The 25,000-nt window shown below is 50.6% G+C and overlaps 2 protein-coding genes across 5 annotated transcripts in view; one reads left to right on the forward strand and one right to left on the reverse strand.

The window, feature by feature from the left end:
• The first annotated feature begins 6 nt into the window (after window positions 1–6).
• On the forward strand, window positions 7–21,322 carry stab2 (stabilin 2). The gene is made up of 69 exons (XM_057023382.1): window positions 7–114; window positions 1,012–1,136; window positions 1,221–1,336; window positions 1,714–1,799; window positions 1,918–1,984; window positions 2,059–2,154; window positions 3,574–3,696; window positions 3,799–3,992; window positions 4,863–4,990; window positions 5,062–5,195; window positions 5,278–5,357; window positions 5,441–5,590; window positions 5,669–5,812; window positions 5,889–5,951; window positions 6,111–6,227; window positions 6,285–6,338; window positions 6,413–6,493; window positions 6,568–6,720; window positions 6,928–6,987; window positions 7,060–7,155; window positions 7,237–7,323; window positions 7,405–7,516; window positions 7,590–7,770; window positions 7,934–8,027; window positions 8,097–8,255; window positions 9,592–9,687; window positions 9,898–9,990; window positions 10,061–10,108; window positions 10,297–10,430; window positions 10,500–10,602; window positions 10,694–10,771; window positions 10,846–10,935; window positions 11,020–11,127; window positions 11,824–11,955; window positions 12,032–12,160; window positions 12,239–12,301; window positions 12,920–13,018; window positions 13,086–13,281; window positions 13,354–13,449; window positions 14,042–14,096; window positions 14,188–14,261; window positions 14,334–14,459; window positions 14,639–14,712; window positions 14,801–14,872; window positions 15,081–15,200; window positions 15,268–15,312; window positions 15,382–15,468; window positions 15,627–15,782; window positions 15,867–15,989; window positions 16,085–16,144; window positions 16,255–16,431; window positions 16,691–16,780; window positions 16,846–16,992; window positions 17,084–17,143; window positions 17,214–17,337; window positions 17,413–17,562; window positions 17,635–17,739; window positions 17,825–17,932; window positions 17,997–18,190; window positions 18,305–18,446; window positions 18,570–18,703; window positions 18,804–18,969; window positions 19,034–19,140; window positions 19,303–19,422; window positions 19,485–19,631; window positions 20,170–20,280; window positions 20,364–20,495; window positions 20,901–21,011; window positions 21,080–21,322. Exons 1-69 carry the CDS (start codon window positions 31–33, stop codon window positions 21,176–21,178), a joined length of 7,665 nt encoding a protein of 2,554 aa, XP_056879362.1. The 5' UTR covers window positions 7–30; the 3' UTR covers window positions 21,179–21,322.
• Window positions 21,323–21,510: 188 nt separating this feature from the next.
• Window positions 21,511–25,000, reverse strand: part of ovch1 (ovochymase 1) — a 4,215-nt gene continuing 725 nt past the window's right edge. For 2 of the 4 annotated variants that reach the window (XM_057023383.1, XM_057023384.1), the window contains exons 4-13: window positions 24,926–25,000; window positions 24,658–24,847; window positions 24,436–24,575; window positions 23,138–23,288; window positions 23,032–23,073; window positions 22,734–22,956; window positions 22,345–22,499; window positions 22,158–22,256; window positions 21,781–21,917; window positions 21,511–21,703 (exon numbers count right to left, since the gene is read on the reverse strand). The exon at window positions 24,926–25,000 is cut by the window's right edge and continues 1 nt beyond it. In XM_057023383.1, the coding sequence (XP_056879363.1) occupies window positions 21,542–21,703; window positions 21,781–21,917; window positions 22,158–22,256; window positions 22,345–22,499; window positions 22,734–22,956; window positions 23,032–23,073; window positions 23,138–23,288; window positions 24,436–24,575; window positions 24,658–24,847; window positions 24,926–25,000 (1,374 nt within the window). In that variant the 3' untranslated portion in view covers window positions 21,511–21,541. The remainder of the gene's footprint in view (window positions 21,704–21,780; window positions 21,918–22,157; window positions 22,257–22,344; window positions 22,500–22,733; window positions 22,957–23,031; window positions 23,074–23,137; window positions 23,289–24,435; window positions 24,576–24,657; window positions 24,848–24,925) is intronic. The other 2 variants (XM_057023385.1, XM_057023386.1) reach the window with 2 other exon arrangements.

Here is a 25,000-nt window from a genome sequence, read left to right on the forward strand (position 1 = left end):
CACTGACATGATCTCAGTCACTCAGTCGTCATGGAGATGCACTGGTGTCTGAAGATACTGCTGGTCTGTCTGATGATCATGATGAAGAGGGCAAATTCAAAGGTGTCTCTGCAGGTATGATTGATTGATTGATTGATTGATTGATTGATTGATTGATTGATTGATTGATTGATTGGTGAAGATGAAAAAAGTCTGAAAAAGTCCAGGCCTCTGTGTTTCCTGCTGTTGCAGAGAGAGTTGATAATTGTTCTCTCTCACTTCCTGTTTACAAAATGTCCCTGTGTGTGTGTGTGTGTGTGTGGTGTGTGTGTGGTGTGTATGTGTGTGTGTGTTTGTGTGTGTGAGTGGTGTGGTGTGTGTTGGTGGTGAGTGAGTGAGTGTGTGTGAGTGAGTTGTGTGTGAGTGAGTGTGTGTGTGCTTGTGTTGTGTTGTGTGTGCGTGATGTGGCGTGAGAGTGCGCGTGCGAGTGCGTGTGCGTGTGGCGTGCGTGTGTGTGTGTGCGTGCTGTGTGTGTGTGTGTGTGTGTGTGTGAGTGTGCGTGTGTGTGAGTTGATGTGTGTGCGTGAGTGAGTGTGGTGTGTGTGAGTGTGAGTGTGTGTGAGTGAGTGTGTGTGTGTGAGTGTGAGTGAGTGTGTGTGCGTGCGTGATGTGTGTGTGTGAGTGTATGAGTGGTGTGTGTGAGTGTGGAGTGAGTGTGTGTGTGTGAGTGTGAGTGAGTGTGTGTGCGTGAGTGAGTGCGTAGAGTGAGTTGTTTGTGTGTGAGCCGAGTGTGTGTGTGGAGAGAGTGAGTGTGTGTGTGAGAGAGTGAGTGTGTGTGAGTGTGAGTGAGTGTGAGTGTGTTGTGTGTGTGTGTTTGCGTGTGTGTTCTGGATCACATGACCTGTCTGAACTGCGTGATGAAACTCTTCCAGGTTCTTCTCATGTCCTTTTTAAACATCTGACATTTAAAGTTGTGGTGCAGCTGCTCATTTCTGAACCAAGGGTCCAAATGTTCCTGTCCTCCATTTTCAGAACTTTTGCACTAATTCCACCGTGGTTCGGACCCGACACGCGTGCCACTCCTGCGGCATCACCATGCTGAAATCGTGCCCTCTTGGGTACCGACAGACCCCCCGTTCCACCTCTCAGGACTGCAGGTGAGGAGCAGGGTTCACCAACCCCAGACAGAACCAACACACGTGTAAGAGCAGAACCTCAGGACAGAACCTTCCTGTTTGCAGGTTCTACATCCGCACCGCCAGCCTCAAGCTGCCGATCAACGGCTGCTCCTTTGAGTGCTACAGACAGGTGGAGGTGAAGAGCTGCTGTCCCGGGTTCTGGGGTCCAGACTGTGTTGGTTAGTTTCTGCTAGATCATCTTGACTCAGCTGTTAGTAACCTGTTAGTAACCTGTTAGTTACCAGTGAAGTAACCTGATCACAGCTGACCAAAGAGGAAGCATTTGTGTGCTTCTGAACCTTGCTGAGCCAGATTGTCCTCAGTCCTGGAAATTCTTTGAGGGGGGTCACATGATGCGTGTTGGGGGACAGGATGCAGGAACCAGGAACCAGGACTTCCTTCCTTTGTAGGTTCTGTGTCAGCAGGACAGAAACGTGCTGTCAGCCAGAGTGGGGAGCAGGTTCCTCCATCCCCCAGCCAGAAGCCACGTGATGGTCTCTGACCGGGTCTGACATCCGTTTCCTGTCCAGGTCTGAGCCTCCTGTTTGTGTTCCAGGGTGTCCGGTACAAGCTGACCAACCCTGCAGCAACAGAGGAGCATGTTCTGATGGCCTGGATGGAACTGGACTCTGCAGCTGTCAGGTAATCTTGGTTCAGGTGATATTCCCTCACAATTACCAAAGCGTTTCAGGGTTCTTTGGGTAGGTCCTTGTCAGATTCTGGTATTTGTCAGTCATAAATGTGCGTGTGGCCATTTCAGACGGGCTTTGTGGGAACAGCCTGTGAGGACTGTGAACCGGGTCGATATGGGCCCACCTGCAGCTCTGGTAATGTCCACCCACATGTCTCAGCACCTTTGTATTGTTCTCCTGAGCGATCGTTGTTTCTCTGGTGGCTTCAGCGTGTTCCTGCGTCCACGGACTGTGTGACTCTGGAGTCACTGGTTCTGGTCGGTGCACCTGTTTCTCTGGATACAAAGGTCCAAGGTGTGACCAAGGTCAGTTGTTCTACACTCTCACCTGTGGAGCTGACGGCCGCACCGCTGGGGGTCCAGACAAGAGATTCTGACTGTACTGGTTCACACCTGCTGACTGTACTGGTTCACACCTGCTGACTGTACTGGTTCACACCTGCTGTCTGTATGGTTCACACCTGCTGACCGTACTGGTTCACACCTGCTGTCTGTACTGGTTCACACCTGCTGACCGTACTGGTTCACAACCTGCTGACCGTACTGGTTCACACCTGCTGACTGTACTGGTTCACACCTGCTGACCGTACTGGTTCACACCTGCTGTCTGTACTGGTTCACACCTGCTGACCGTACTGGTTCACACCTGCTGACCGTACTGGTTCACACCTGCTGACCGTACTGGTTCCACACCTGCTGACTACTGGTTCACACCTGCTGACTGTACTGGTTCACACCTTGCTGACTGTACTGGTTCACACCTGCTGTCTGTACTGGTTCACCACCTTCTGTCTGTACTGGTTCACACCTGCTGTCTGTACTGGTTCACAACTGCTGACCGTACTGGTTCACACCTGCTGACCGTACTGGTTCACACCTGCTGACTACTGGTTCACACCTGCTGACTGTACTGGTTCACACCTGCTGACCGTACTGGTTCACACCTGCTGACCGTACTGGTTCACACCTGCTGTCTGTACTGGTTCACACCTGCTGACTGTACTGTTCACAACCTGCTGACTGTACTGGTTCACACCTGCTGACTGTACTGTTCACACCTGCTGACTGTACTGGTTCACACCTGCTGACTGTACTGTTCACACCTGCTGTCTGTACTGGTTCACACCTGCTGACTGTACTGTTCACACCTGCTGACCGTACTGGTTCACACCTGCTGTCTGTACTGGTTCACACCCGCTGACTGTACTGGTTCACACCTGCTGACTGTACTGTTCACACCTGCTGACTGTACTGGTTCACACCTGCTGTCTGTACTCCACCTGCTGACCGTATGGTTCACACCTGCTGTCTGTACTGGTTCACACCTGCTGTCTTACTGGTTCACACCTGCTGACCGTACTGGTTCACACCTGCTGACTACTGGTTCACACCGCTGACCGTATGGTTCACACCTGCTGACCGTACTGGTTCACACCTGTGACCGTACTGGTTCACACCTGCTGACTACTGGTTCACACCTGCTGACTGTACTGGTTCACACCTGCTGACTGTACTGGTTCACACCTGCTGACTGTACTGTTGTGACATGATGTGATACCGTATGTGATACTAAAGTGATAGTTTTGGTTCCTTGATTTATTTCTCGTGGTTTGGTGCTTTGATACATTAGACTTGTGAAACATCAACTGTGTTGAGGTCACCTGTGTTGAGGTCACCTGTGTTGAGGTCACCTGTGCACTATTTTGTGCCCTTGTTGTGTGTCAGAGCTTCCCGAATGTGCAGCACTCAGCTGTCCGCTGAATTCTCGTTGTATGGAAGAAGCTGTGACGGGCCAGCTGCTGTGCCAGTGTCTCCCCGGTTACCAGAAGTCTGGACAACAGTGTCTCTGTGAGTCCATAGTGGATGAAGGTTTCTGGAGGACCTCCAGAGGACCTCTGCTGTCATGACAGGAGATGAACCTCTGTGTGTTTTTGTGTCTTATCCAATCAGCGATAAATCCGTGTCTCCAGCAAGTGTGTCATGTCCAAGCTGTCTGTGTCCACACGGGTCCAAACCAGCACACTTGTGCCTGCAACAAAGGCTACAGTGGTGATGGACGCATTTGCATGGCCATTGATCCGTGTCAGTCCAAACACGGAGGCTGTCCTGGGTCTGAACGTTGCATCTACGATGGACCAGGAATGGTTGAGGAGTGGGAAGGGGTGGGGGGGGACGGAGGGGAGGAGGGGAGGGGACGGGGGAGGAGGGAGGAGAGGGGAGGAGAGGGGAGGGGAGGGGAGGGGAGGGATAGGGGAGGGGGAGGGGGGGAGGGGAGGGTTGAATTCCGAGGGGGACGGGGGAGAGGAGAGGAGAGGAGCGGGAGGAGAGGAGGAGCGGGAAGAGGGCGGAGGGAGGGAGGTGGGGAGGGGGGGAGGAGGGGAGGAGGGGAGGAGGGAGGAGAGGAGAGGAGAGGAGAGGAGAGGAGAGGAGAGGAGGAGAGAGGAGGGGGAGAGGAGAGGAGGATGAGGAGAGGGGAGAGGGAGGGAGAGGGAGAGGGGAGGAGAGGAGGGGAGGAGAGGAGAGGAGAGGAGAGGCGGAGAGGAGAGGAGAGGAGAGGAGAAGGGGAGGGGAGGAGAGAGAGGAGAGGAGAGGAGAGGAGAGGATGAGGGGAGGGGAGGGGAGGAAGAGGAGAGGAGAGGAGAGGGGAGGAGGGGAGAGGGGAGAGAGGGAGGGGAGAGGGAGAGGGGAGGAGGGGAGGGGAGAGGGGGGGAGAGGGGAAGAGAGGAGAGGAGAGGGGAGGGGAGGAGAGGGGGGGAGAGGAGAGGAGGGGGAGAGGAGAGGGGGGGCTTAATGTAATTTCCTTGTTTTGTATTCTGAGTCCATATTTGATGTCTCTGCCATTAAGAGGGTTGGACGTTGGACGTTGTAATGAAGTCTAAGGCTGACCTGGGGGGGGGGGGGGGTGTGTGGGGGTGTGTGGGGGGGGTGATGTGGGGGGGTGTGGGGGTGTGTGGGGGGGTGTGGGGGGGGGGTGGGGGGTCCTCACTCCATCACATCTGTTGACTCTGTTTCAGTCACACTGTGAGTGTCTTCCCGGCTTCGAACGCCTCCAGGATGGCGCCTGCAGCCTGAACTCCCTGTGTAGACCTGATTCCTGCCACAGGAAGGCCAACTGCACCATGGTGGGACCAGGACAAGTAGGGTGAGTCTCTGAGGGATCCTCTGAGCAGCCCCAGTCCGAGCCTCAGAGTCCACCGTTGCTTCGTCCCTCAGGTGCACGTGTCTGCAAGGTTACGTGGGGAACGGTCACCAGTGCTATGGCAACATCATGGAACGACTCAACGACCTGAACACCCAACCGGGAGGATTATGGAACGGACAGCTGAGCAACGCCATCACGCTCTTCAGTCAGACTCTTTTCTTCTGGGTTCGGGCTCTGCAACATCTCATGTTAAACACGTCTCATCTCCTGCTTGCTCCTCTTCTCAGCTTTGGTTTCATGGCCGCTGCAAAATCTGGGTCCCTTCACCGTGTTTGTCCCGATCGATAAGGCGTTCCGAGGAACTCCGGTAAGGCTGCCGTTGATCCTGGAGCTCTTCCTTCCTCATCCTTCTGCTCTGAATCACTGATGTTGTGCCCGTTTGTGCTCCAGGTGAAGACTCTGACGGCCAACTCATCCAAGGCCAAATACCTGTGCCAGCTGCACCTGCTTGCTGGGGTGATGACCTTTGACACGTTGAAGAACAGTGATGAGTTTTACACCCTGACAGGCAAATCTGCTGAGATCGACACCTCAGGGGGGGTGAGACTATGCCGGTGCCTCCTGACAGACGAGAGGAACCACCTCACATTTTAACTGCCACCTGCCTGGTTTCCACAGGATTCGCAGGCTAAAATCCGTATCCATGGCAGCAGGCAGAAAGGTGTGATTGTCCAGGCCGAAAATGTGGCGTCTAATGGGATGATTCACCTGATCAATAAGCTGATGGACAGTGTCCCACCCATCGTCCAGAGTGACACACAGGTGGAAACACACACCGAGACACTTCTTCTTGCTCTTGGCCCCTGATGACACGGACCTTTTCTGCATCTCCTCACAGGAGAACATGATGAAGATCATCGCTGACCATGGAAAATTTGGCACATTTAAATCTTTGCTGCAGGTAAGGGTTAGGGTTAGATCACATGGCACTAACTGATTCCCCCCAACGTCACCATGTTGACTCAAGTCAGGAAAGCTCAACAAAGGTCTAGCACCTCCTACAGGCCCAGACACCTCAGAACATCAAGTGCTTACTTTGTCTCTGTGAGTTTCTTTGTAGAAAACTGACCTGGAGTTCATCATGGACCTTCCTGGACCCATCACAGTCTTTGCTCCTGTCGATGCAGCTTTTGATGTGATGACTGAAGGTCACCTGGCATACCTCAGCAGTCCTGAGGTAAGAACCAAAGAACCTTTTCTCTCGTCACTATTCACAGAAACATTTCTTATTTAGGGTCACACCAAACTGGTGGAGCTGCTCAGGAACCACATTGTCTCCTCGGCAGCGGTCAGTTCACACCCACATCTGCAACCCCTGGTCTGTTTCAGTCCTGTAATTCTGCCTCATTTTCTACCTTGAAGTTGGAGGTCTACAACATCGTGTCCATTCCCAGAGTTGTCACACTGGCCAATCAGGCTGTGATGATCAACGTGAGCAAAACTGTAAGTGTGAACATGAAGGTTGTCCTGTAACGTGGTGAAGGTCAGCCGTGTGTGTGAGCCGCTCTCTGCTTCAGGGCCAGATTTTCATCGGGGGAGCTGCTGTGTTGGAAGCCGCAGTCGAAGCTAAAAACGGTCGTCTGTACATCGTAGATAGTGTTTTGACTCCGCCCTCTATCATGCCTGTGCTGCCCCACAGGTGTGACGTCACCGAGACCAAAATCCTCAAGGTGAGGAATGACCGTATCCTCTTGTCAGTTAGCATTGCGTCCACAGCAGAGACGGATGCTCTCAGACTAGCTTAGCTTTACTAGCATCAGCAACATACGACGTAGTTCATCCAGTGAGTTCTTCAGAAGTATAGTTGAGTTGCTTCGATGGTTTTGGCTCAGCGGTTGTGGGATGTTCTGAGATTTCTGATGTTTGGTCGGTTCCAGGGTGAATGTGTCAGCTGCTCCAACGTCCGACTGTCTCAGTGTACCTCTGGAGTTTATACAGTAAGAAGGATTTAAGGATTCCTCTAGCAACAACCTGCTCAGACCGGAAAGATCAATATCTCTGTTGAACAGGGCTTCTTCAAGTTTGGGTGTATCTACACGCCGTCCACAGGCAGACCGGCTGGTGTAGCCACAGGCTGTTCTCCTCTGTGTAACATCACACTGACGGTAAACACACACCAAAGCCTTCACGTCAGCCATCGTGCTGAGAGCAGGTGAAAGGTCAAATAAAAACATGTGACTCTTCAGACTCCAGCATGTTGTCAAGGCTTCTACGGTCCAGACTGCAGTCCCTGTCCAGGAGGACATCAGAATCCCTGCTCTGGACATGGACAGGTCAGAACAACGCACAACATTTGACTTTAGCGTGAGTGTGTTAGGAAACAGATCCTGTGACACAGGTGTGATCTGTTTCAGTGTTCGGAAGGGATCGGTGGGAATGGGACCTGTGTCTGTGACTCTAGCTTCAGAGGTTCTCGCTGTCAGTACTGCTCGTCCTCCAACAAATATGGACCAAACTGTGACAAAAGTAGGTGCAGCGGTGCCATGGTACTGGCGTGATTGGTCACACACATAAGTGAGGCTCATGTGTGTGTTTGCAGCGTGTTCCTGTATTCACGGGCAGTGTGACAACCGTCCTGACTCAGATGGTCGCTGTAAACCGGACTCCTGTGCGCCGGGCTTCACCGGCCTGTTTTGTGATCGCCAGACGGCAGCCTGCGGTGTCCAGGTTCAGTTCTGTCACGCTCATGCAGACTGTGACTTCAGTCACGGGACCGTCAGGTGAGTCTTCCAGCCCAAGCCACGTTACTGGGAGTAGTTATACTATTGCTAATGCTAGCTTCAATATGGCTGTTGCTGCCGGAACCGTTTAACCAGCAGGGGGCGCTGTGATCTCTGCCACACGGCCTTGCCCTATCATCCAGTCACTCCTTTCTGTTTTTAGGTGCATATGTAAACCTGGTTACCAGGGTGATGGGATCACCTGTGTGGAGTCCGACCCTTGTGCGCCCCCTCACCGAGGCGGCTGCAGTCCTAATGTATGTGTGAACAGAGTCTGGTCTGAGCCTGGTTCTGGTCAGTTCAGTGTGTGTTTGTGCCCCCTGCAGGCCAAATGTGTAAAGACAGGACCGAACTCGCACATCTGCCAGTGTCTGACTGGATGGAGGGAAGATGGTGATGAGTGTCAGCCAATTAACAAGTGCCATGGTGCTGACAGGGGAGGCTGCCATCCCAACGCCACCTGCATCTACGTTGGACCTGGACAGGTTAGACAAGCAAAATCTGAAGTCCTGGCTGCAGACCTGAGAACTTGTGCTAACATCTACTCTGAAATTCAGTTTCTTATGTCTTGTTATTAAACAGACAATAACCAAAAAATGCAACAACCCTAATCCTAACCTTCTAACCCTAACCCTAACCCTAACCCTCTAACCCTAACCTAACCCCTAACCTAACCCTAACCCTAACCCTAACCCTCTAACCCTCTAACCCTCTAACCCTAACCTTCTAACCCTAACCTTCTAACCCTCTAACCCTAACCTTCTAACCCTAACCCTAACCCCTAACCCTCTAACCCTAACCCTCTAACCCTAACCCTCTAACCCTCTAACCCTCTAACCCTAACCTTCTAACCCTAACCCTAACCCCTAACCCTCTAACCCTAACCCTAACCTTCTAACCCTAACCCCTAACCCTCTAACCCTAACCCTCTAACCCTAACCCTAACCCTAACCTTCTAACCCTAACCCTAACGCCTAACCCTATTCCTAACCATAACCCTAACCTCCTAACCCTAACCCTCTAACCCTAACCTTCTAACCCTAACCCTAACGCCTAACCCTATTCCTAACCCCTACCCCTAACCCTAACCCTACCCTAACCCCTAACCTTCTAACCCTAACCCTAACCCCTAACCTTCTAACCCTAACCCTAACCCTAACCCCTAACCCTAACCTCCTAACCCTATTCCTAACCCTAACCTTCTAACCCTAACCCTAACCCTAACCCTAACCCCTAACCTCCGAACCCTAACCCCTAACCCTAACCTAACCCCTAACCCCTAACCCCTAACCCCTAACCTCCTAACCCTAACCCTAACCCTAACCTTCTAACCCTAACCCCTAACCCTAACCCCTAACCCCTAACCCTAACCCCTAACCCTACCCCTAACCCCTAACCTCCTAACCCTATTCCTAACCCTAACCCTAACCTTCTAACCCTAACCTCCTAACCCTAACCCTAACCCTAACCCTAACCCTAACCCTAACCCTAACCCTAACCCCTAACCCTAACCCTAACCTCCTAACCCTAACCCTAACCCTAACCCTAACCTCCTAACCCTAACCCCTAACCCTAACCCTAACCTCCTAACCCTATTCCTAACCCTCTAACCCCCTAACCCTAACCCCTAACCCCTAACCCTACCCCTAACCCTAACCCTAACCCTAACCCTAACCCCTAACCTAACCCCTAACCTCCTAACCTCCTAACCCTAACTTCTAACCCTAACCCTAACCCCTAACCCTAACCCTAACCCCTAACCCTAACCCTAACCAAAGTAAAAGTCTAAGAGCTCATTGTAGCCTTTTTTATGACCAACAGAGCGACTGCACCTGTAAAGGGGGCTACAAAGGAAACGGTCACGAGTGCGAGGCTCTGAACCAGTGTGTCACTGCAGAAAGAAGCTGTCATTACCAGGTCAGTCCCTGTTCTTTACTTGCTCAGTTCCTGGTCAGTCTCCTGGTCAGTCCCTGATCAGTTACTGGTTAGTCCTAGGTCAGTTCTAGGTCAGTCCCTGGTCAGTTCCAGGTCAGTCCCTGGTCGGTTTCTGATCAGTCCCTGCTCAGTTCCTGGTCCATCTATGTTACTGTTGATCCACCACCACTGATCAATGATATTTGTGTTCAGGCCAGCTGCCTCCTACTTGGCTCCCAGTGGACGTGCGTGTGTGATGATGGGTACGTTGGAAACGGTCACATGTGTTACGGAACAGTCCAACAGGTGAGGAGACTCTTGTCTCCAGTTCAATTCCTGCTGAATCCAGTTGTCTAAGCGCATCTGTTGCTTTCAGGAGCTTATGATACTACAGGACGCCTCTGACTTCTTCACCTGGACCAGTGTGAGTAGAACAACCAGAAATAAACCAACAAAGTCCTGACTGGTTTCCAGAGCTCACTGCTAGCTACACTGCTAGCTAGTTAAACTGCTAGCTAAATCAAACCTTACTATCTAGGCTAATGTGGATCATCTCACAAAAGAATGAAAACATAAACAATCACATAATGGTACTGTGACCCTGTGTTAAAGGTGTCCGGCCTCTCTGACTCTCTGTCGGACCAGAACCTCACCCTGCTGGTTCCGTCTTCTGTTGCTGTTGGTAAAATGTCTTTAGAGGACACCAATTTCTGGACCACGAAGGGAAACTTGCCAAGTCTCATCAGGTTCCACATCAACTGGTACTTTAGCTTGGGTTTGAGTTCCAGTCTAACTGTGCGATCACGTGTCCACAGAAATCACATGATCCCAGGTGTTCATCCAACGTTCAGCCTCAGCAACCTGACTTCTCTGACCTCCATGCTCAAGACAACACATTCTGTTTCAGCTACTGCTGAGGTGAGTCCGCAGGTGCATTGTTTCAGGGTATTTTCTGAACCTTGCTTTGATAAACGTTGGTGTTCTGTTACTCTGAATTGTTTTTCGCCAGCGCACAGCTGTTGGAGGAGCAACCATCACCACATCAGACATTACTGCAACTAATGGACTGATCCACATTATTGACCAGGTCTGAAGCTAACTGTTCTAAACATGGACCTGCTGTCCTGACTGCCAGTTCTCATGGACTTGTTCTGTCTCTAGGTTCTGGTTCCTGACAGGAAGCTCAGTGAAGGCCTGTTGGCCACCCTCATGCTCAGGCCGGAGTTCTCGCTGTTCCGTTCGTATCTCATTGTAAGAACATGACCGTGAAGCTTCATTAATGGTCCCTGGAAATGTATTTTCTCTTCCGCTAGCATTTCCCTCTTTTTTGTTGAGGTTTACAACCTGACTGAAGAAATTGAACAGGCAGGCGAGTACACCGTCTTCGCACCAACAGACGCGGCCATCAAGGATTACCTGAAGAGGATGTCTGTACCTGCACTGGTAGGTGGAGTTCAGCGCTCCTTTAGCTGCGATTGAAGTGGCAGCGCTGGCTGGTTAGCATGTGACCACTCTGCTGTGGGTAATTGCACAGAGGCAGAACAGGCACGACAGAAAATTTACAGTCGCCATGACACCATTTTAGGGTGTTTTCACACGAGCAGCAGGTCAATGGACCTTGAGTTTTTGGTCCTGGTGCGGTGCAGGTGGGTCAGTGTCCACCAAAATGGCTGCACTGAGACACCCTGACGGGTTTGGCTGGACCCTGGTCCAACTGTGTTTGAGGTGGAAAGGCTCCTCGTGTCTGGTGAGACTCTCGGGTTCAGGAGGGTTGATGGTGGTAAGATTTGTAATCAATAATCATGAGGATGAATTCATCCACGTTCATGTTTGGCAGCCTTAATATTAATGAGTTCGTTTAGGCCGACTCACCTAAAAACAAACATCTTTTTAATGCTTCATCTTCAACTCCATAAAACCAGCTGTTCTGTCTGTCAGTCGTCATGGAAACAGTGGTGCATCGTTTGGACTAAGCAACCATGTGTGAACGTGTCTAGTGTGATCTAATGGATCAGTACTTGTTCTGGTGCCGATCCCTGGTCCTCACCTGCAGGTTTAACTAACCCTAACCCTAACTAACCCTAACCCTAAACAGCAACAGCCAAAACAGGAACGCTGCTTCTATGTTCTCCCCAACAGGACGTGAATACCACCCGTTACCACGTTGTGACAGCGGAACGGCTGCTCAAGACTGACCTTCAACCTGGAGGCTACAAGCAGACCATGTTGGGCTTCTCCTTCCAGCTCGGCATTTTCCCTCGGGACGGAAAGGTTCCTTCACGACCCATCCATGACCGCTCAACCATCACGTCATCCTCAATGATCCAGACGTCTATTTGTGTTGCAGCTGTTTGTCAACAACGTTCAGATCGACTCGTCTAACCTGCTGAGTGGAAACGGTGTGATCCACGGTCTCACTCAGGTCCTCAGCATCATCTCCAACCGCTGCGATGAAACAACATACCTCAAATTCAGGGTAATGTCATCAGACAGAACCACAGACAGAAGCTCAGGCTGTGTTGGAAGCAGGAACTAACTTGTTGGTTCTCTACAGGGTTCCTGTGTGGACTGCTTGTTCTCCAAGAGTAAAATGTGCCCGAACGACACAGTTCCAGATGTAAGAATTCTCACATTCAGCACGCAGCAAACTGAGAACATCTATCGGGTCTGCGCTGAGCTCAGAAGCTCAGAATGACTTTTCGTTGTGGCTGAATTTAACAGGAAATGATCTCTAGGCCTTCTGAGTCCTGACCCTTGACCTCCCCCTCTAAAGTTTTTAACGTCGGTTTTGTTACCTGGTGGCCACATTAACAGCATGTGAGGGCTGAACCACAGCCATTGTTCCTCGTTGTTCTCCAGAGTTCCTCTGGTGGTGTGAGCCTCAGATGGTAGCAGACAGAAACCTCCTGTGACTTCCTGTGTCCCAACGCTGTGACGTTAAACTCTAAGGTGTTGCACTTCCTGTGGTTCAGAAATGTCCACAAGTTTAGAATGTGAAGCTTTCGAACAAACAGACAAATTGATTTTCGAACATCAAGATTTTTTGTCAGGCTTTTGCTGAGCTCAGAACCACAGACTAACTCTCCACTGTGACTGGTTCCACATCAACAGGATCAGGTTCTCCATGAACATGAGATACTTTTAAACAGAGCGGGGCTGGATGGTTCTGGTGGTGTGAGTTGTGGAAGCACAGAACCCACTAACCTGAACTCTGCCCATGTCCTGGTTCCTGCAGATATCGGTGAGGAAGAAGAAATGTGTGTTCACTGTCATGTTTGAGGAGGAACGATTGCTGACCCTCGGCTGCAGAACCACCTGTCTGAGAAAGAACATTGTAGGTCATGAAACATTAAAAGCTCAGCGCACAGACACAGACAGAGAGAGTTCTGCACTGTTTGCAGGTTCCCAGGTGCTGTGGCGGCTTCTTCGGGGAACACTGCAAAGCTTGTCCTGGACCCAGCGGTCTTCCCTGCTACGGTAATGGAGTCTGTGTGGACGGAACCAACGGAACTGGAGTTTGTCAGTGTAACAAAGGCTTCAATGGAACAGCCTGTGAAATGTGTGAGGGGGGCAAGTATGGTGTCCACTGCGATCAGGGTATGTTCTCCTTACTTACACTAAACATCAGCAGGAAGTTCCCATGTCCATTCTGGTTTTTTGTTGGGATAGACTGTACCTGCAAAAATGGTCGCTGTAGTGAAGGTCTCACCGGCGATGGAACGTGTGAGTGTGACGTTGGCTGGAGAGGAGTCCTCTGTGATGAAAGTAAGACTCCACACCGAGTCTTAAACAATAGAACTATCACAAGTCTTGACTGATGTTTAAATATGGACCCCTGAGTCAGGAGGAAGAAAAGAACTTTGTATTTCTGTACTTAATCATCAATATTAATAATGTTAATGCTGCTCTGATGGTGTACACCAGCAGGGGTGCTAGGCCTGTCATTCTAACCCTAACCCCTCCAAAAAAAGCCCCTCACTAACCCCTAACCCTATCCATAACCCCTTACCCTAGCCTAACCCTGGCCTAATGCTAACCCCTAACCCTAGACAAACCCTGGCCTAACCCTATCTATAACCCCTAACCCTATCCATAACCCCTAACCCTAGCCTAACCCTGGCCTAATGCTAACCCCTAACCACCCTAACCCTAACCCTAACCCTATCTATAACCCCTAACCCTGGCCTAACTCTAACCCCTAACCACCCTAACCCTAACCCTAACCCTATCCATAACCCCTATCCCTAGCCTAACCGTGGCCTAACCCTAACCCTAACCTAACCTAACCGTGGCCTAACCCTAACCCTAACCCTAACCCTCACGTTGAATGACAACTTTCTCTGGTATTGTCTTGCAGAAATCGAACCACAGGGTGATCTGTGTGGCTCCATCAAATGTCACACAAGTGCCAAGTGAGTGCATTAACCACAGCGCCCTCTATAGGATGTGATGGCTGTTTCACTGCAGGACACTCAACCTTCTCTCTTTCATGTCATCTCACAGCTGCGTTGTCACAACTTCAGGGTTCAAATGCCTCTGTGCTGCTGGCTTTAGAGGAAATGGAACTGTCTGCCAAGGTAGGAACATTGAGAACCTATCGGGGAACCACAAAAACAGGGACTGCTTCTCACCTGTGTACCTGTGTGTAGCTAGAGATGCCTGTGCACACAACAATGGTGGTTGTAGTGTAAATGCGGCCTGTAAGAGAACTCTACCTGGCAGGAGAGACTGTGTCTGTCACAGCGGGTTCTCCGGTGATGGACTCGTGTGTGTCGGTAGGTTTGGTTTTTTTCATACCTTTTCACTTGCTGAGTCATGATTGCTGACTCATCACCCCTGACCTCTCAGTCATGACCTTAGACGTGGGGTCATGACTGCTGAGTCATGGTGAGTTAGCCATTGTCTTGTGAACACGTGTGATGCGTTCAGGGTCCTCAAGAGTTTTGTGTTTCAGAGATTAATGCATGTCTGGAAGGAAACCAGGGTTGTCATGTGAATGCAGAATGTCTTCACGTTGGACCAAACAAAGTAAAACAAAGTGGATTTGTGATTTTCTTTTCACTGCTTCCACATCTGTATGTATGTATTGATTGATTGATTATTGGTTTGTGTGCAGACTTCCTGTATCTGCCTGGAAGGTTATTCTGGTGATGGGCGCAACTGTGAGATGATCAATTTGTGTGAAAAAGTGAGTTTTTGTCCATATTTGTGGCACATGTTGTTGTCGGTTAAATAAGAAGAGGAAGAATAAGAATTAGAATGATAGAATTACTGTAAAGGAATTTTCATGTAGATGATGAAAATTTCATTCTGGAGCTCCATCCCAACGGGACACCAGCTGTCAGTGTTGCAAACTCAGGAGAGACAGCAGAACTTCAAACCTTTTGTTGTCTCAGAGAAACGGAGGTTGCAGCGACAACGCCAGGTGTAATATGTCTGCCCCTGGAGTCCGAACCTGCACCTGTTCCAGTAACTACGTCGGCGATGGATTCACCTGCAGAGGCACTGTGGGAAAGGTGAGCATGCCCCCCCACAAAAACAAAACAGTCAACTAGCTAATGCTAATGGATAATGACTCCACAGGAACTCCTGAAGAAGAAGCTGCGAGACTTTTACTTCAGCCTGATGGTTAGTGCTGTCAATCGTTGCTGTTGCCCCTGTAGGATAAATGATGCTAACACATGGTGCAACTTTCAGATTACGGACATTTCTCTGAAGGGTCGCGGCCCCTTCACCGTCTTTGTCCCCAGTTCTGAAGCTTTTGAACAGGCGAGAAAGGAAAAGGTGATGGAAGAAAGGTTTTCATTGAGTTTTAGTTCTCCGTCATGATGTTCGAAATGGTTAATGAATGAATGATGAACACTGCCATCTGCAATGAAAGGACATTAGCATTAGCAGCAATGCTAATGTGCACTTGTGTCTGACCTATTTTTTTTTTGCAGAAATTGTTGATGGACAGTCAGCTCGGTAAAGATGGCTTCGCCCGAATCCTGCGCAGCCACATTGTCATGTGTCACACCTTACTTCCTGTTGACCTCAGCCGACCCCGAAATCTGACCTCTCTGTCAGGACTGGTTCTGACCACCAGCTCCAGTCAGGTGACCATTTAGAATTTTGAAGTCCAGGTAAATTTAATCTGATAGAACACAGGATTGAGTGATTGATTAATTGATTGTCTTCAGGGTAAAATCTTCATCAACCAGGCTAATGTGACCTACAGTGACGATGTCAGCATTAATGGGATCTTCCACGTGATCGATAAGATCCTGGTTCCTCTGGATGTGAACACAAGCATAGACGTTGTTGTAAGAACATTTGTTGGCTCATCACCTTTGATGCTGAGTGACTGATCATGTGATCGTACGAGTCTAAGCCCTCCTCCATTTGTGCTGTGACACAGCTGAACCTGACAGATGTGGCCGAACGTCACGGCTACAAAACCTTCTACAAACTTCTGGAGGTAACGTGTTCACTCATCTGTGACGTTACTGGGTGTGATCCTGATGGTGGTGATGGTGATGATGGTGATGGTGATGATGATGGTGGTGATGATGGTGATGGTGCGTCCAGGATTCAGGTGTAATGGACCTGCTGAGTCATGAGGTTCACCAGCCTGCAACAGTCTTCCTGCCATCTGATGAAGCTCTGGTTTCTCTGCCACCTGAGCAGAAGAACTTTCTGTTCCATAAAGAGAACCGCCCACAGCTGGTGGAGTACCTGAAGTTCCACATCCTGCCAGCCCAGAAGGTGATGAGAGAGTGAGTGAGAGAGAGAGCAAGAGTTAAAAAAGTGTGGACATTTTTAGGGCATGAGGACATTTTGTCTCACACTGTGGAGGGATAGTTTAAGAGTGAAGATGTGGTTTTAAGGTTGGGTCAAGGTCAGGAATGTGGAATATGTTATAGCTGTGAAAGTCTTCACAAAGATAGAAGTACAAGGATGTGTGTGGGGGCCAGACACGGGTACGCTTCAGTTTGTTCCATAAAACATGTTGTTTGGCCTTCAGATTTTTGCTGAACATCTGGTCCACTTGGACTTGGCTCGGACTCTGCAGGGTTCACCGCTGTCCTTCCGCTGCGGAGGGACGGACGCCATCGTGAGTAAAACACTGGAGGAGCTGGTGAAGATGTAGAAAGATGTTGACCATTTGTCTCCGAACAGGGAGAAATCTTTGTCAATGATGGGAAGTGCCGGATCATCCAGAGACATCTCAGGTTTAACGGTGGGATCGCCTACGGGATCGACTGCCTGCTGGCTCCGCCCAGCCTGGGAGGACGCTGCGATACGCAGATGACCGTTGACTTCCCAGTAAGTGTGACTGCGGGATCAGACAATAGTTGTGTTTGAGTTGTGTTGAACTTGCGGTCACCTGATGTGGTTGCTTCTGCTTCTGTGGTAGATGGTCTGTGCTGTGTGCTCCTCCTCTGCTACTCACTGTCCCAAAGGCTCCAAACAGAAGGTGGGATCTGATTGGTCGGCTGTTGTCAGGAGCTGGTCTGGATCTGATCCTGACTGTTTTCTGTCATCAGGAGGTGCAGAATTGTGATCTTCCATCCATTTATGTCACTCGGAATTCTGGCTGTTTAAGCATCTGCACCGTCACCGTCTGGCAGCCACAGTGTTGCCGTGGTTACTATGGACGAGACTGTCTGGGTGAGAATATGCTACGTGTGTGTCAGAGGTCCATTTGTGGGGGCAGGAAGTGTTGACGCTCTCTGGCCTTTCCAGCGTGTCCCGGTGGAATCAACTCTCCCTGCAGTAGCCATGGGACCTGTGACGATGGTCACCTGGGTAACGGCACCTGCAGCTGTGACACAGGTTTTGGGGGCGTGGCCTGTGAGCTGTGCAGTGATGGATTCTATGGAGCTGCCTGCAAAGGTGAGCAGTGACAGCAGCTTCCTGGTGCGTTTGACACTTGATGGTGATGGCGTTTCTTCATCTGCTCCTCAGCCTGTAACTGTACAGAACACGGGTCATGTGACAGTGGACGCAGAGGTACAGGTGCGTGTTTCTGTGATGCCGGCTGGGTGGGAGAACGCTGTGAAAGTCACCAAGGTGAGTGGATCTAAGCTGAGGTTTCCACCTGGGTCCTGACCAACAAAGCAGGATCAGTCCTCATGACAGCGTGTGTTCCGCTCAGATCATGTTCCTCAGTGTTCTCCAGGCTGCTCTCCGAACGCCGTCTGTCAGGAAAACAACACCTGTGTGTGTCGGCCATTTTATGAAGGGGATGGGTTTACCTGCACAGGTAATAATCAAGCAGGAAGCAGGGGCGCGAGAGCCGATGCAGCAGCTGATGTGTCCATCTGCAGGGCTGGAGAGGTGTCAGGTGATGAATGGGGGCTGCGCCACCACCGCCAGGTGTTCTCAGGCAGGTGACCAGGTGAGCTGTAGCTGTGCTAAAGGTTACACCGGAGACGGTTTTGTCTGTCAGCCTGTTGACCAGTGCGCCTCTGGGGACAACGGAGGCTGCCATGAACACGCCACGTGCACCATGACTGCCCCGGTAAGGATGCTCATCTCCAGAGGAGTGTGTGTGTGTGTGTGTGTGTGTGTGTGTGTGTGTGTGTGTGTGTGTGTGTGTGTGTGTTGCAGTAACAGCATGGGTGTGTGTCTTCAGGGTAAAAGGAAGTGCAGCTGTAAGCAGAACTACATCGGCGACGGCATCGTGTGTGAGCTCAAGCAGCTGCCCATTAGCCGCTGTCTCCAGGACAACGGCGGGTGTCACCCAGACGCTCGGTGTTCTGACCTCCACTTCGAAGGTAAAAAGTTCAAAGTGTGAATTATGATTGGATGGAATGAAGTCGTCTACGGGACCGACAGGACAGTTTGTTTACAGCGTCACTGAACGAGCCGTCGTAACACACACGTTTTATCACATGTAGATACAAAACTCGGTGTGTTTCACCACCGTTCAGATAACGGTCAGTATAAACTCAACTACACTGCAGCTCAGCAGGCCTGTTCTGCACACGGGGGAACCATGGCAACCTACAACCAGCTGTACTACGCTCAACAGGTCAGTGAACACAACACAAGCTACCTGCACCCTCAGGAAAATGTGGATCCGTCTGTCACATGACCACCAATCGGTGTCCTGGTCCTGATGGTCTCTGCAGGGTGGAATGAACATGTGTGCTGCTGGCTGGTTGGACCAGGCCAGGGTGGCCTATCCCACCACTTACTCCAATCCCCTGTGTGGCTTTGGACATGTAGGCATTGTGGACTATGGGATCCGTAAAAACCTGAGTGAGACCTGGGACACGTTCTGCTACAGGATGAAGGGTGAGGAAGCCTCTTTGATGTGAAATGAATTGTGATGTGTTGCTCACACAAGTGCTGTTTCTAGAGGTGAAGTGTGACTGTAGCTCTGGGTTCATTGGAGACGGGTTCAGCTGTACAGGAAACCTGCTCCAGGTCCTTCAGGAGACTCCCACCTTCTCCAACTTCCTCACAGTGAGTTGCCTGCTGTCTTCAGGTGAACTCAGAAAACACTTCCTGTTTGTAGCAGGTGGTTACAGGATGTGAATGACGGGAGTGTTTCAGCCTTTCCCCAGATGAGGAAGCAGGATCAGGACCTGGAGGAAAGCTTTTTCATTTGGTTTCTTTCTTCTGCAGCAAATTCAAAACTTCTCTCTGGTGTCAGAGGAAGGGAGACGATTTGTGAAGCGTCTGAGTGATCTGAGGGTGCAGTCGACTCTCTTTGTTCCTGACAACAGTGGGCTACCTGTAAACCAGGTGAGTTTCACTTTGAGACCGGTTTGTACCTGTGAAGGTTCCTCACCTGTGTGTCTCTGCAGACGCTGACTCGGCGTGACATCGAGTTCCACCTGTCGGAGGGTCGCGCTCTTCCTGTGAGGGAGCTGAGGAACGGCTCTCGGATCAGAACTCGCGTGGGCAGCCTGAGTGTGCTGGGAGTCCCCGACATGCTGGACGCTGCAGCTCTGGTCAGACTCACTGTTTCGGGGCAGCAGGGGCAGCAGGGGCAGCAGCAGGGGCAGCAGGGGCAGCAGTAGGGGCAGCAGTGGGGGCAGCGGGGGCAGCAGCGGGGGCAGCAGTGGGGGCAGCAGTGGCAGCAGCAGGGGCAGTAGTGGGGGCAGCAGCGGGGGCAGCAGCGGGGGCAGCAGTGGGGGCAGCGGGGGCAGCAGCAGGGGCAGCAGCAGGGGCAGCAGCGGGGGCAGCAGCGGGGGCAGCAGGGGCAGCAGCGGGGGCAGCAGCGGGGGCAGCAGGGGCAGCAGTGGGGGCAGCAGGGGCAGCAGCAGGGGCAGCAGCGGGGGCAGCAGTGGGGGCAGCGGGGGCAGCAGCAGGGGCAGCAGCAGGGGCAGCAGGGGCAGCAGCAGGGGCAGCAGCAGGGGCAGCAGCGGGGGCAGCGGGGGCAGCAGCGGGGGCAGCAGCGGGGGCGATGCCGCCGCCAGGCTGCGTTGGGCTAAGACCACACTGTTCTCGGGCGCTGGACCATCAGCACGTCTCTTCTCCTCCTCTCAGGCATCCTTTTATATCAACCATCGTTTTATCGTGGACTCCGACATCCTGGCTTCAAATGGGATCATTCACGTTCTTGAGGGACCTCTGGAAGCCCCGCCTCCTCACACAGAGGTGGGTGATGTCACTTGCTCTTGGAAGTGTGTTTGTCCTTTTCCTCTGTCACCCTCTGACATGGCTTGTGATTGGTCCAACAGAGGCACGTGGCCCACAGGGCTGGGATCGGGGTCGGCGTGGTTCTGCTCATCACGGTCGTGGTTGGAGTCATCTTTGTGGGATATCGCTTCTACTCCCAGACCGCCAAACCATTCCACTTCCACTATTTTAAGGTCAGATTAATATTTTCTTGTAAAAAAGGTTGTTAATGGTTTCTTTGTAAAACAAAAAAAACTAAACCAGAATGCTGGATTTGTTTACATAATTGACTTTATGACATCAGAGTCCAGATGAGTCCAAATTAGCAGAATGACTCAGAACATATGTGGTCAAACACACTTAGAAACTTTACGTCTTCACATAGAAAGTTCACATCATTCTCGACCTCTTGGACTAGCGCTTCTTCTGAGTTGGTCTCGGTGGTGGAGCAGAACTTTTCTGCTCCTGGGTAATAGGGTAACATGAAACAGCTGCTTTATCTGAGCACCAGCATCTTACAGTTCTGGTACCCAAACTTGATCAGTTTCTTCTTGTAGCATCAGACAGGATTGCTAAGACCAATACTGTTAATTTGATAGGAGGAAGAGGAGGAACCTGAGCACAGCAGTCGCAACATCTGTAACCCGGTTTATGAGTCAGACTCAGAACTTACTGAGCCCAACACACCTGACAATAGAGAGCATCAGCAGGCAAGTCATTGATTTGGGATGATTCGTCGATGTTGCCGTACAGTCGCAAACCTGGTGTTTGTCTTCAGGAGGACAAACACCAGGTGGAGAAGGGAGGGCTGCGTGACCTGCTGCAGGACAGCGGAGAGGAAGAAGCTTCAGGACCAGAACCATCGATGGTCCACTGAGCTGTATCTCGCCACTCATGTTTCTGTTAGACTGTTGTCTTTCAGGTCTCTTGTCTTGAATATTTACACTTAAACAATGTTTAGTTTTGAAATAATAAATGCTGATTCTGTGATTTTCTTCAAAATAAAAGTCAAATGGAGCTTAAGTGTTGCCCCAGAAGATCTTAATCAGGATTTACAGTTTCTCTTCATCCTAAATGCATCAAAGGCCAAACATGCATGGTGTGATGAAGATGAGCTTCATCACACCATGCATGTGTGTCCGTGTGTGTGCACACCATCAGGAAACTGTGTAATCAGACGGTGTCAGTAATTTATCTCCAGAACAAACGTCCACTTCAAAGAATTTATTGTCAGAGGAGCTCAGAGGTCTTCGATCTGCTCAGAGATCCACGGGTGAAAATGGGATACTTTGGAGAACACAGCTGGTTTGTCTGAACCGCACCACCTGCTGCCCCAGGTGACCATCCCAAACAGGAAGTAGGTACCATGTTTCTGACAGAGCAGGGGAGCTCCAGAATCCCCCTGCAGAGTCAAAAGAGAACGATGCGACGCTGACCCACTGCTGTCTGAGCACCTGTGCAGCTGATGATGGCTGTTACCATGCAGGAGGAGGACCCTGCAGGATGGGAACAGACGTGGGAGTCCTGGATGAGCCCTCCTCCCCACCTCTGCCCACAGCTGGTCTCATTTACCAAACTCAACCCAACATGGTGTAACCGGTTTGGATCGATGGTCTCTAGACAGGACAGGACACAGTCAGTCACAACCATTTCACGACTTTGACAGCTGCTTTCATATCTCATCTGTTCTCTTTTTTTGCAGTCTCACAAGCATCAACACAAACATCAACTGGGTTGTGCCATCAAAGAACCAACTTATCAGGCAATGAACCAGTTTATTTGGTCCCAGTCAGAGCAGGAACCTGCAGGCAGCCTACTCTGCCGGGTTCTGTCAGCAGAGAGAGAGATCTGATCACTTTTTGTTTGCGCTGATCCCCATCCAGTCGTAACACAAGACCAGCTGTCGTTGAGCTCTTCATCCTCGTCAGGGACACAAACTGGAGAGATGTTGGAAGCTGGAGGCAACCAGACAACCTCTCACTGCAGGAACCTCAAATGTGGTGACAATCAAATATTCTGAGATGTAGTTCGAGACGCTCTTACTGAATCTGACAGGCATGCTGAGGCGGAGCAGTGACAGGTCAGAATTTGGGGGGAAGCTGCCATCGTCGGGCAGGCTGAAGACTTCATCCACTGGTATGGTTTGTGAGGAGAGACTGAGGTCATGAACTCCAAGAACCACCACGTCCTCTTTGGCTCTGCAGTGACAAAGTGGATGCAATTCCTGATCACAGTCCTGGAAATACGGACAGCCAGAGAGTTTCCGAAAAGGTTCAAACCAGCACAAACATGTCGGAAGAGGAAGATCAAAATAGAGTTGGAGAGAAAATGTGTGAGAAAGCCCCAACAGTTGTGGAATCAAACAGTTTGTAGAGATGGTGGACCAGTGGAACCAGTAGCAGCAGCGGCTCTGGTGCAAGTACAACCTTTACCTGACATTGCAGTGCTGAGCAGTTAGAACCCACCGCCGGTGGATCAGTGTCCCACTGCAGTAGTGACCTGTGTTGGACTGCAGGCTGACCTGCCAAGGCCAGAAGAAGGGGCAGGACTCCTCCACGTTCCCCACAAGAGCTTCACTTATGTCAGACGGCGACAGATCAGCGAGGCCCAAAGCTTTAACACACCGGAGGCGCTGCTGCTTCCCACACTGGTCCTCTGTTATCCAGGTGAACAGACGCCATCATGCTTGAGTAGACAGAAGTACGGGTGTGTGGTGATCCTGACACCTACCCTGAGACTCCACAACGTCCTCATAAAGCCTGTTCTGGTCATCTGTGGAAGAAAGGTACCAGAGAATTCAGCAGGTAAAGTTTGATCCTCGTTACCTGAGACTCACTCATAATGTCAGACATCCAGTGGATGTTCTGTTGCAGCTTTGTGTAGACTCCAGGTTTGTTAGATCTTCCACAACCAACTCCCCAACTGACCAGACCAGCCAGCTCATATCTGCTGCCTGTGAAACAGGATAAAGGTCCTCCAGAGTCCCCCTGAGATGCAACATCAGTGTTAAAGATGGCAGAGCAGAACAGAAGACAAAACGAAGACTGAAGATGGAACAACACACTGAAAAGTGACGACGAAACCCATAAAATAAAACAGAAATTATTTTCTGATGTGACCCAGTCAATTCAAGGTCGAGAAATGAGAGAAAGAAGAGAAATTAGGCAGCAAATAGTTAAAAATCCCACAGAAACTAAATTATACATTTTTTAATTTTCAAATATTCTCATCAGTCGCCTCCAGAAGTGAAAACAGACGTTTAGATCCTCGAACAAATGTGGTGAAACAACAGCTCAGATGTTTCTTTGACATCTCACTTTTAGCTGAAGCAACACTTGCAACCTCCTCCAGTCTTCTTGGGTATGACACCACACCTGGATTTAGGGTCTTCTCCAGCTCTGCCAGCTTGGATGGAGACATGTTCAGAGATGTTTGATTGGGTTCTAGTCAGGGTTCTGGCTGGTTCACTCAGAGGGTTCTCCTTAGAATCTCCTCTGTTGTTTGACTTTGTCTTCAGGATGAATGTTGGAAGGTGAACCATCAACCCAGCCTGAGGCTCAGATCATTCTGGACCATCAATCATCATTCCTCCACACATGATCATTTACATCCAAGTCCACAAAATTTAGTCTTGCTTCCATCAGACAAGAGAACCTTTCTGTTCCTCAGAGTCTGAGTCCTCCAGATGATTTTGGTACTTCTTCTGGAACTTTCATCTTCACAGGGGATCTCTGGAACTCTGGGTCTTATAGAGACCCTTTCTTCAGATTGCTCAGTGTGTTCACACGGTCAGCTCCTGGTTGCTCTGCTAGAGACCACTGTGCTCTACATAACCTTCAGAGGAGCAGATATCTCATATAGATGGAGTGTGGCTTTCCAAATCATGTCGAGTCAGTTTGGCTTACCACAGATGGAACCCAGTCATGTCGGAACATCTGAGCTGAGTTTCATAGGTCAGAACATAAGAATTTCAGTTTTGATTCTATCAGCCTGGAGGTTTGAGAGTGACAGATGAGAATATTTCAGCAACAGGAAAATGCTGATGAGCTGATGACTGAGGTAGAACATCAGGGCCTGAGCACAAAGAGAACATTTTCAGAGTGCAAATCTGTCAAACTGATTTTCTGGTCATACTTGGCAGGCATCAACTCCTCCTTGGTCCCTCCCAGCGCAGAACATGGATGGCCGAATCCTGCCCAGGTAGTACTGATCACAGGTTTCAGGGGGCAAGACGGTCACATTCACCTCCTGGAGTCGGTTAACTCTAGGGCCATCTGTGGAACCAAACTTAAGGCCCGGTTCCGTTTCTGTATCAGACCTATGCTGTGCTGAAAGTAGTTTCCAGTTTGAACTCACTCTCACGGGTGGACCCCCAGCCGGTGATGGTACACATGCTGAAGGAGGGCAGTGTACCCGTCCAGATGTCAATGGGTCTGACCAGGTGATTGAAAAGCAGTGGCTGCTGGAGCCTCAGCAGGGACAAGTCATTCTCTTTGGTGCGAGTGTTGTAGTGGTGATGGTTGATGATGCCAGAGACTCCAACCACCTATAGATGATCCGACAGGAACCTTTCAGCCAGATTCTGGGCCAAACAGGACTGTTACATGTAGGTCATCGGTGGTACCTGCTGTCCAGCTTCATGAGGATTGTCCAAGTCATGTTTTCCAGCCAGAACTGTCCAGAAAGCAGCTTTGTTGTA

Source organism: Takifugu flavidus, unplaced genomic scaffold (assembly GCF_003711565.1).
Source record: "Takifugu flavidus isolate HTHZ2018 unplaced genomic scaffold, ASM371156v2 ctg210, whole genome shotgun sequence".
Classification (NCBI taxonomy): domain Eukaryota; kingdom Metazoa; phylum Chordata; class Actinopteri; order Tetraodontiformes; family Tetraodontidae; genus Takifugu; species Takifugu flavidus.